Source organism: Jaculus jaculus, chromosome 1, assembly GCF_020740685.1.
Source record: "Jaculus jaculus isolate mJacJac1 chromosome 1, mJacJac1.mat.Y.cur, whole genome shotgun sequence".
Taxonomy (NCBI): Eukaryota; Metazoa; Chordata; class Mammalia; order Rodentia; family Dipodidae; genus Jaculus; species Jaculus jaculus.
The window spans coordinates 101,691,721-101,702,453 of record NC_059102.1 but is presented as its reverse complement, the minus strand read 5'-3'; the positions used below and the strand labels follow the sequence as shown (position 1 = coordinate 101,702,453).

Sequence of the window (10,733 nt, the reverse complement as noted above, 5' to 3'; positions counted from 1 at the left end):
TCAAAAAAACCATTTGAATCGCAAATATTTGTCACTTGAAAAGGTTAGAGCCTACTGTGAGGAATTCTGCCTGGGAGGAGAATTCAGAACAGCTTCTTCTCTTTGGTCTGCTTTTACCTCAGCCTGGAACATGTTGGGCTGTTAGTCCTTGTATTTCACACTGCATTGTTTGTTTGTTTTCTTAAGGCTTAGAGAGAATTTCATTAGATAAAGAGAAGGAAAGAGAAGAAAGTGCTGGAGAGCTCCTGCGCTGTGGAGGGCAGGAAAGGCGTAGAGAGCCCATATGGGGGTAAGAGTCTCCCCCGCCCCCCGCATTGTCCCATCCCAGGTGGGCTTGTACAAAGAGGGATTACCAGAGCAGGGACCTGGAGGTTCCAGTGTCAGGAAAGATGAACAGCCAAATGGACTCCAGATGCATGCACCACTTTGTGCTTCTGGCTTTACATGAGTACTGGGAAATTGAACTTTTATCCTTAAGCTTTACAGGCAAGTGCCTTAACCACTAAGTGATCTCTCCAGCCCTGGACTATATTTTAAAATTAAGTGTACATGTTTATTTTCTTAGCTCTTTAAAAATGTGCCCAAAATTTTTTAGCATTTTAAGATTTATCCTCTTAGTCCATTTTCTAGCATTTGCTTGTGAGTTAGAGATGAAGCACGCTGATTTAAGTGGATAGAGGGTGGATGCCACAGCAGCGAATAGCTTAATCAAAACTTGGTTCTTTTCTCCCTGAGCTAGCAGTTTTGCACATTCTTCCCCTGTGTCACTGATGGTTCATTTTGATTACCAATTTTACTGGGTTGAGAAGCAGCTAGGATATGAGGAAAGCACACCTCTGGGTATGTCTGAGAAGGTATTTTCAGAAAGTATTAGCTATAGAGAGACAACCAGCCCCGAATGTGGTAGCGCCATCCCATAGGCTGGGAATTAAGATGGAACAAAAAAGGAGAAAGTGCACTGGGCAAATATTCCCTCTGCCTTCTGGTTGCCATGATGTGAGTTGGTATGCACTTCTGAAACTGTGAGCCCAAAAAGATAATTTTTAGCAGTTATTCTGTTACAATTATGAAAAGCCTAACACAGTCTCCTTTCTTTCCTGTGTTCAAAGTATCTATTTCTTGTTATTGTTAAAGGAGATCCTAATATTCCCGATGGTCCAGCAAAGGAGTTACTCAAATTAAGTATATTTTTATTTAGCCACATAGTAGGGAAGTTCACAGGACAAATTATATGGCTTGGAAGTTATTAAGACTGGCTTTAAATATTACTTATGGGAATTGCTGAACAATGCTATCATCTTGTTCTAGAACAATCAGGCTTCCCTGAATCACAAATCAGTCTCTGAGGATCTCACAACCTTCACGGAGAAAGAGAACTTCACTGGGGGTAGGAAGTGGAAGGTCTGCAACTGAGCTTGCCAATATTGACCTGCGAGAACTCAGGTTGTCTTGAAGGTTTTATAAAACATTGACAGAGGGAAGTTTAACTGAGGGGCAATTGTCGACCCTGGGGAATTATATTTGGTTTGACCTACTTGCAAAATTAACCTGAGAACATGGATTTATCTTCTTTCTCATCAGGAGTTGAAAAGAGTGATTGTCATATGCTCTTAGAATCGCCAGTTTTTGTCCTATGTTTGGTGCAACCACTGACTCATATAGGAAGAGATCACTCATCGTGGGGATGGGGAGGGAAAATGTTCTGAAAGGTTTATCTCTCCTTGTTATGTAAGACATGGGTTCCCCAGGAACGCAATATACTACATGAAAACTGGGGTCTCAATAGAATAGAAGCCTATTTGAACACTTATTGCTGCTGACTACATTCAATATCAACAAGAGTGGTGCAACATAAGAGTTTTCATAGAGCAAGGCAGGACATATTGGAGAGGGAGGGGTTGGAGAAAGATGGATAAAATGTTCCTTCGTTCAGAGAGCTCTCAGAGAAAAATGTTTGTGGTAAAAGCTCAGATGGTCAGCTGCAGGGCACCAAAAAAATCACCAAAAAGCTGCTGTGAGGATGACAGAACACAGGGGCAGGGAGAGCCTTTCTGAGGTGGTGTGATGGCTTAATCACTTGCATAGAAGGTGACTGTCTACACTTTTCAAATCAGCAGGTGAGTTTTAAAAGACCAGTTTTTTTTTTTTTTCATTTGGTCTTGCCTCAGACTGAAGAGTTATCTTCCTTATGATATAGCTCATAAACATGAAAAACAAGAAGTGATTATTGAAAAAACAAACCCACATTAACATTAAGTTTTTGGATTTGGCAGGTCTATAAACAGCAAAGCAAGAGGTTTTGAAGAGCTTCATGTTGTGTTTAATAGCTGACCTATTCTCTGAGTTTGTCCCTTGTTTGCACTGTTAGCAAGGATGCTGAGGTCGTAAGAATTGTGAGCCCTTGTCTGGGCTCAGGATGAGGAATGAGGGAAAAGAAAGGACCCCTAGCCAGGATCAGGCCCAGAAACAAACCAGCAGACATCGTGGAGATGGAACAGTGCCTGTCTGGGGTGAAGGTGTATCTAGAGGTATGTGCAGGTTGAACATTCAGAATAAAAAAAACACTGGCATTCAAAATGTTCTAAAATCTAAAACATTTTGAGTGCTGACATGACAGTCAAAAGTTTTAGACTTTGTGGCAAGTTTTACATTTGGAATTTGGGTTCAGCCATGCTCACTTGGTAAAGGTTATGCAAATATTCCCAAATTCTGTCAATTCCAAAATCGAAAACCCTTCCCGTGGCAAGAATCTTGGATAAAGGAAGCGTGTCCTGTATAATTGTCTTTCTGTTGGATGACATAGAATGAGCACCTGTGGCAGGCTATGAGAAGCCAGACTCAATCTCGAACTCAGTGGTGTTGGCTGTAACTTGGATTGAGACTCTTTTCCAAAATCCCATGTAATAAAGGTTTGGCCTGCATCTTGGTGCTGTTGGGAGTGGTGGAAACTTGAAGAGGTGGGTTCTTATGCAAGGTCTTCCTGTCACTGAGGACATGCCCTTGGAGAGGACATTGTGACCCAGCTCTTCCCTCCCACTTTAGTTCACTCCAACCATGAGGAGAACAGTTTTTCTCTGTTCCATGCTTCTTACCATGGTGTGCAGTCTTGCCACAGGCCCCAAAGCATCAGGCCCACCCAACTTTGGACTGAAACCTCGAAAACTGTAATCTAAAATAAACCTTTCCTCTTGACAAGTTATCATCTCAGGGAGTTTGTCACAGGAACAGAAGGTAGACTAACACAGTGGTTATATGGTTTATGTTAACTTGACAAGCAGCTGACTGGAATTCAATCCTTTATTAAGATTTTTGACTGAGTCAAACATTTATCTATATTTCCATCCTCAGTTGAGATATTTTGTAGTAAGGATCTGAAATACAGAAAAGTCCTGGGCAGAGTCTATTGAATTATTGATATTTTAGTTCATTAATAGGTAGCAATATACATACATACAAAATTTATTATAAAGGTGAATACTTCAAGAAAAATGCATTTGGAATGTTAGAAATTATTATCACTTTAAGTCTATTTATCATTTTCCTCATTAGACATTGTGCTCTTGAAGACTGACCCTGCAGTAGCAGGATGTATTGAGGATAGCCTCTTTTTGGAAGCAGCATTGTGTTGTCTGTACCTTACATCTTACATCCACATGTGGAAAGAGAAGGCTGGTCAACAATATGGGGAGTTTGATGCATTAGACATTCCTGCTCCCTCTACAGGGAAATAGCTTTTCAACAGTGTTTTTTCATTTCTGTGCACACACAGCAGATAAGCAGCGGTGCTACCAACAACCAGGAAAGAACTTAGAAAAACACCCTTGAAGCTTGGTATCTGGTTAGCAACAAGGAATGGCATGATAGATTACAGAACCATGGAAAGGGCTTATTACACAGTTACTGATAATTAGGAATACTGTACAGAACATGCTTAGGATAAAATTAATGAAAAAAACAAAAAGAGAAGCAGGCTGTTATAATACATACACTATATGGAAGAATTCTGGAAGATGCATTACCAAAATAGAAATGCAGTAGTTTTGTTAGAATTAAGAGTATACATTCTCAAAAACAGTTTCATTTCCTTTTTTCCCTCCCTCCCTCTTTCTTTCTTTCCTTACTTTTTTTTTTTTTCCCAAACTTTCTAAATAGCTAGGGCTGAGGATGACTTTTAACTCTTGCTCCTCCTGCCTGCACCTCCAAATACTAGCAAAGTACATAGCAAATTTATAGGAAAAATAAAAATAATACATAGCAAAATAGTTTCTTTATTAAAATACTAGTTGTAGTAAGGACACTAAATTCACCAAATAAATGATGTTGCTGGAGCAAAGACACGATATTAAATAAGGAGAGATTGGATCTTACAAAAGAGAAAAACATCTTAGAGAATGGATCTTCCTTTTCTACATTTTCCAACTCAATGGATATTAAGTCCATTGTATCACAAATGTTTTCAGAGGGTTAGAAGGCAGCCAGAACTTAACTGTACCTGGATAAAATTTTTTTGTCAAAATGATTGAAATAAAAATAAAACTGGAAACAGCTGTCTTATGTGGTCCAGCTTGTGTATCTTGGCTGAATTCACTTAGAAATCAAGAAACAGGCAGATGGGAAAAGAACTCATGTGCCTAATAAATAGGAGTAGAGAGAAAGAGAAATTAAATAGATAAATTTGAAAGATAAAATACCTATTTAAAAATCAAGTAGAAATGAGTATCTGTATTATTAGCAAACTAGTGATTGCTTAAACTTATATCTAGGAGTTATTAAAGTCTTTCAGAATAGTCTGCTTGTCTTTTATTTATTTAATGTCAGCGATTTCCTAAAACTGTTGCTTGGAGTGAACTGATCTCTTTTCCTCTAAAAGGCAGGAATAATTTTTTCTTCTTTTCCTGTGCCTCTGTTCAAAAGAACAACAGTTAACCCTGAATACTATCTATAAGTATTGATTTGGGACATTAGGCTGTCTTGCTGCCTATAGAGGGGCTGGACTAATAGAAAAAAAAAATTCACATATAACACAACTGAACATTTTATTCTTTCTGGTAAAGAAAGTTAAAATTCTTAGCCCAACAACAGCTGCACACCATTCTTTTAGCACAACAGAAAGATATTCCTTTTTAGTGTCCTAAATAGGTAGATGGAAAGAAAATCTGAAATAGATTTCCTCTGAAAATGTGATGCAATATATTTCTCAATCAGTAGTTGAGCCTTGATTTGGAAATGGGACTGTGTACACACACACACACACACACAATTAAGGATTTGGGGCTGTTTCCCAGAAATCAAAAAGTAGCTAATACTATGAGCATCTGAAAGAATCAGATATGTGAGCTTTTCTGAGTTCCCACAAATGTTTGTCCTGCTTGCTCCCCACTTCTAAGATGTCAGCTGTGGTAACACATTGGGAAAAATTTTTGTTACTAAGAGTTTTCCAATAGTTTTCTCCTGTATATGTCATCTACCAATTTCAAAGCATATTTATTATATTATATATTAACAGGCATTGATCTTAGGAAACGATGACTTCCCATCCCAAATCCATAACCAATTACATCCATTACAAGTCTGTGTATTAGATTATTTTCAGCTGTAACAACATTTAAAAATTTCTTAAAAATATTTTATCCCTAATATCTTCAGTTTTATTCCCAGGAATAGATTGTGTTGAATAAACAATATTTTGTAATAAATACATCTGCTTCCATACATCTACAAAGTTCTTTTGAGTAGTAGCAGTTTAATCCATGTCACATAATTTTGATGATGGATTGCATAACTTTGGCATGCATTTTGCTGTAGCTCATTTCCTGGCAGCAGAGACAGTGCCTTTGATAAGATATCACAGAATATCCAAACTGGGAGTGAATGAAAGAAACAATTTAGTATAAACCAGTCTCTTTCCTATTCTTCTTTAATAAAATAGGAAACCAAGGTGTCAAGAGAGAAAATTTTCCCCAAATCACACATCTCATTTACTGATATTTAAGCCCCACTATAGCAATCACACGCTTCTGATTTTAAACATCATCCAAAACTTGTGTTTTTTTAAAGCATAATTCATAATATAGAACAATTGCTACACTTCAGAGAGTTATAGAGTTGAAATACACAAAAGAAAGTTACAAATTTCTGTCCTCACTTTACCTTTTAGCAGAAAGTGACCAAAACTCTCTGCAAACTTAAAATCATCATCTTTGTTGGATACAAGGCAATCCTGATCTTCACCATGAACTCTATCACCATTTCTATGTGGAAATTAATATTCTACAAAAGAAGTTGAGTGTCATTTTGGCTCATTACCATTTTATCTGTTGCAGTTGAAAAAAGGAAACAGGCAGTAAATTTAAGGAAACCATTATGATTTTTTTTCCTTGAAAAAAAATGAAATAAAGGACTGATCTAGTGGACATAATAAAATCTGGGCTTCAATTAAATCAAGTAGAGTAACTCTTGTTTTGTTGGTATTTATAGTGGGTTGAACAAATATACAAATAATGATACCTCCAAAGGTTTGACCACCGCATGCCACAGATTCTCTCTAATGTTCAGGATAAATAGATTGACTTTGTAGTTTTTACATTTAAAAAGGTATATATCAATTCCTAGTATATGATTCCCAGAAATGTCAGACATTTGAATATATATGCAAATATTGTTTTGCCTTGATAAAAACAAATTCTAATCTATGAAAATATTATATCAAGTCATTTTGTACCTGGTAAGGAAATTATACACAAATGGTAGTAAATGTTTAAAAAAATCAGATAAAGACCAAGTAAATCAATTTAAATGAAGAACTTACGAAGTAACACACTCATCTAAAATATTATCTTTTCACATAAGTGGTAACACTTACTTTATTTGATACCATGATCTTGTCAGAAAACTCAAAATCTTGCCTCAAAGCTCCATGACACAATTTAACTGTTTTAAAGTCTCCTTCCTCCAAAGACCATCCCATCTAAGGAAGGCTTAACTATTCTATCTTAATTTTTTTTGTTCCTTTTGGCAATTATCAAGTATGAAAAGCTTTTTAACAGGCAAAACTCATTTCACATAACAGAACAGTAAATTTTTCTTTCAGTTTTTTTCAGACATACAGCAACCTGGTCTCTGTGTGCCCAGTCCATATATCCTTTGATGGCTGGCTCCTGCAGCTCACTCTAGACTTACCTCATAGCACTTTTGGGTTATTTTACAAAACATTCAACATTGTTTAAGTTGTGACCCACTCCCTTTCCCAATGTCCTTATTCCTCACTTCCCATCTAGGATGTGCCTCCAACATGCCTACTGACAAGGTCCTGGCACCGAGGTTTGCACACTCATCACATACCATGCCGGTTTCTAACAGTGTGAAAGGCTGTTGGAGCTGAGCCATTTCCTTCCACTGGGAACTGAGTGTAGCCACGTTTCTAATCACTACAGCGACCCTTGTACGCGCAGGTTAGACTATTGTCTCATGGTCCCACCTGCCTTGGCTCTGATTGATGTAGCAACAGTATCTGTCGTAGGGACTTCTCTGCTTGTAGGAGCAAACGATGACACTGTCCTGGGGCAGAAAGAAGATGCTATCCTCTGGCTCAGGGCAATCAGGTCTGTCCCAGGCCGAGCACTTGGCATCCAAGGCACTGCAGGCGAGGGAGCTGGCCGATGGGCAGTAGCCGTCCAGGTACCGGGATGTCTCCTCCTGACGCCCACTGTGGACCAGGCTCTGGCATTCTCCCTCCTCCGTGGGCGTGGGAGTGGGAGTGGTGATGGAGCTGGCCATGGGAACCTCACCCAGCCCCTGGGGGAGCGGCTTGCCCCTGAGGCCTGACTTCTTGGCCAGCTCATCTGAGCTCCCCTTGCCCGACTCCAGGTCTGAAGGGGTCCTCAACAGTTCCACCACCTCCTTGTCCTTGGGCTTTCGGAAGCAGGGCAACTTGCGGACCCAGAGCAGCTCATTCTCAGGCCATTTGGTGCATCCCTCGGTTTTCCTGGCCAGAGCAATGGCTGCGATGCCGGGAAGGCAGATGGCTGGCCCGATGGCCAGGAGAGGGATGTTCCCCAGAGTCTCTCCCTTCATGCCAGAGACAGTAAACATGAAACCAAAGACCAAGAAGACGCTGACGAGGGCCACTACCAGCCCAGTCCTGGGATTTATGTCATCAGGCCGCATCTTTTACTCCATCCAGGCTGGAAGCTGCTTGCTGGCCAGGAAACACTCTTTGCTGGGGGGGGGGGGGGCGAGACCACAGTAGGTTAAAAAAAAATCTCATACAAGTTCCCACGCACCAACTTTGTCTCTTTCTTGCGTTGTCTCTGACTCTACTTGCCTCTCAGATCTTGTTCTTTTTCTTGCAGGTTTTCTCTCTGCTTCCATCCTTCCCTCTCTTTCTCCCTCCTCCCACCCCGTCTCCCTCAAAACCATCCTCCTTTGTCCTGAGTTACCTGAGGGCTCCCGCCGCCCCTCCAGCGTCCCCAGAGCCTTCGCAGCAGCTGTGCCTCGGTCCTGTCCCCTGAGCAGAAGAGGGCGAGGGTTTCCCTCACCGACACCGCGCACGGGGGGCGGGGGGCAGGACGGGGAAAGTCCTCCCCGCGGTGGGTGCCGTCGGCCCGCCGAGCTTGGTCCCGGAGCCTCGGAGCAGCCCCCGGCGCCCGTGCGCTCGGAGTGGGCGCGGAGGACGGACTCCGCCCGGGGCGCCCGCTCGTTACATCACTTGGCCCGCGCGCTCGGCTCGCGCACCCAGACGGACGGACGCGCGGGGGCGCGAGTCCAGGCAGAAGGGACCGCGGGGCTGTCTTGACCCCGCTGCCCGCTGCCCTAGGTGCCGGGGACCGGCCTGGGGCGCGAGGGGAGCGCAGGTCGCGTTGTCTGTGCACCGCCCGAGTCTGCGGGACCAAGTTCGAGGTCAGCGGGAGAGGTGCCGCGCCCGTGTCCGGTTACCAGTCTGAGTAGTGAGAATCCCGGGACCCCGTCGCCGGGCCTTCGCGCCCTCCCCGGAGCGGGCGGCGGCGCGCGGATCGAGGGCGCAGTGGATCGGACCTCGGGCTCCGCTGCCCCAGCGCCCCAGGGCCGAGCTCCGGGTCTGGCCTGCGCCTTGCGTGGGGCGGCGGGGGCGGGGGGGCAGCCCGACTGCTTTCCTCTGGTCTTCCAGCTCTGCACCCGGCAGAGGGTGGCCTTGGGAGCCCAGTCCCACTCACGCACACCCTCAGGTTCCAGCTGTGCCGGCCGGTCAAGGCAAAAGGGCTCCAGCCCCAACCACTTGTTGGGGCCCCCAGCTAGCCCGCCGAAGGAGCCAGTCTGCAATGCTGCTCAGCGCTGGGCGACTCTCTCCTCCCTTGCTGGCGCTGGTGCAAAGAACCCAGGGCTCTTCCCACTGGGTGGTTCAGAGGTACAAGGCTTCCTCTGTCCCCACCGCAAGGCTGGGTATGACTGGGACTCATCTACCCGGCTGCGCATTTAGGCTACAGGAGGCTGGTGGGAACGGGGTCCATAGATAGGCACATTCTTTCAGGCATTGCCTTGGAAAGAATTTCGACATTCAAAGCCTGCTCCATGCAAAGTAGCTGTGTGTCCAACGCATGTGACGTTTTCTACTCTGTCTCATCTTTGCGTGTTTATTTATTTATTTATTTTTGGTACTCAATCGTCCTATCTGTAAAATTAAACTGATGAACACCAAACATCTGAGGGAGTGTCGTGAAGACTAAATGAATGTGGAGTTCCTAGCCTGAGGCCCTGGTGGATGAGTTAAGAACAGGTGGAAATATATATTCTTTTCTTTTCATAGTGTGGTTCTAATCAGGGTCCTCTTCATCGTGTGAGGCAGGAGCCAAATCACAGGAGACCTGTGTACGCAACCCAGCACTTTTTTTTTTTTTTTTTTTTGGTTTTTTGAGGTAGGGTCTCACTCTGGTCCAGGCTGACCTGGAATTCACTCTGTCATCTCAGGGTGGCCTTGAACTCATGGCAATCCTCCTACCTCTGCCTCCCGAGTGCTGGGATTAAAGGCGTGCGCCACCACACCCGGCGCAACCCAGCACTTTTGACCTAACCCCGAAAGTAGTGAAGAGCAGTGCAAGTATTTTAAGCCTGACCATACAAAAGTATATATTTTAAAGTTGTTAAACAGATGATAACAGCGGATGAAAGGGTATAGGTCTGGAGGCTGTTCAGTCAGCCAGTCACAGGATGTGGTGTGAAGAACGTCCCACTAGGAGAGCGGGTTCAGAGGAAGGGGATGGACGACTCAGGGAGGCCCAAACCTTCAGCTAGGTGGGTGAGGAGTCCTTTCCATTTTCACCCTGGCTGTCTCGCGTGTCTTTTGTACTGAGGCTTGTTAGACCGCTGCTGCAACTCCGGCACAGAGTCACTCAGGAAGTGAGAAAGGAGCAAAGGGCAGGTGGCACGTGTTTGTCCCCTTGAATCAGGAAAGTAATAGTTTTGCTAGTAACCCTACCAAGTTGGCAGGCATCTGCTCATGTTGTCCAGGAGGTTTGTTGTCCAGACTCCAGTGCTGCTCTGAAAGTTAGGGTTTTGTTAAGGAAAAGGGGGAGAATAAATATTAGGCTTACAACCTGCAGTCCAGCTCCTGAGCCCTCTTCCTGAAACCCTGTCACTTGCTGACATCTACTCCTGTCTCCTTACTCACTCCTGAAGGCTACTTCCTAGACTCCTCTTTGATTTACTTATTTGCATTTTCACAGACACCTTAGATAATGACTTTCAGCCAGTTATACCCC

At 43.5% G+C, this 10,733-nt stretch overlaps 1 protein-coding gene across 1 annotated transcript; it reads right to left on the bottom strand.

Moving 5' to 3' along the window:
* Nucleotides 1–6,832: 6,832 nt before the first annotated feature.
* Nucleotides 6,833–8,562, bottom strand: Tmem215 (transmembrane protein 215). The gene is made up of 2 exons (XM_045130897.1): nt 8,439–8,562; nt 6,833–8,218 (listed from the first exon to the last, which is right to left on the bottom strand). Exon 2 carries the CDS (start codon nt 8,164–8,166, stop codon nt 7,453–7,455), a length of 714 nt encoding a protein of 237 aa, XP_044986832.1. The 5' UTR covers nt 8,167–8,218; nt 8,439–8,562; the 3' UTR covers nt 6,833–7,452.
* Between the last annotated feature and the right edge of the window lie 2,171 nt (nt 8,563–10,733).

Excerpts from the sequence above, each read along its gene's own strand:
- Tmem215 (XM_045130897.1), bottom strand. The coding sequence starts at position 8,166 with ATGCGGCCTGATGACATAAATCCCAGGACTGGGCTGGTAGTGGCCCTC.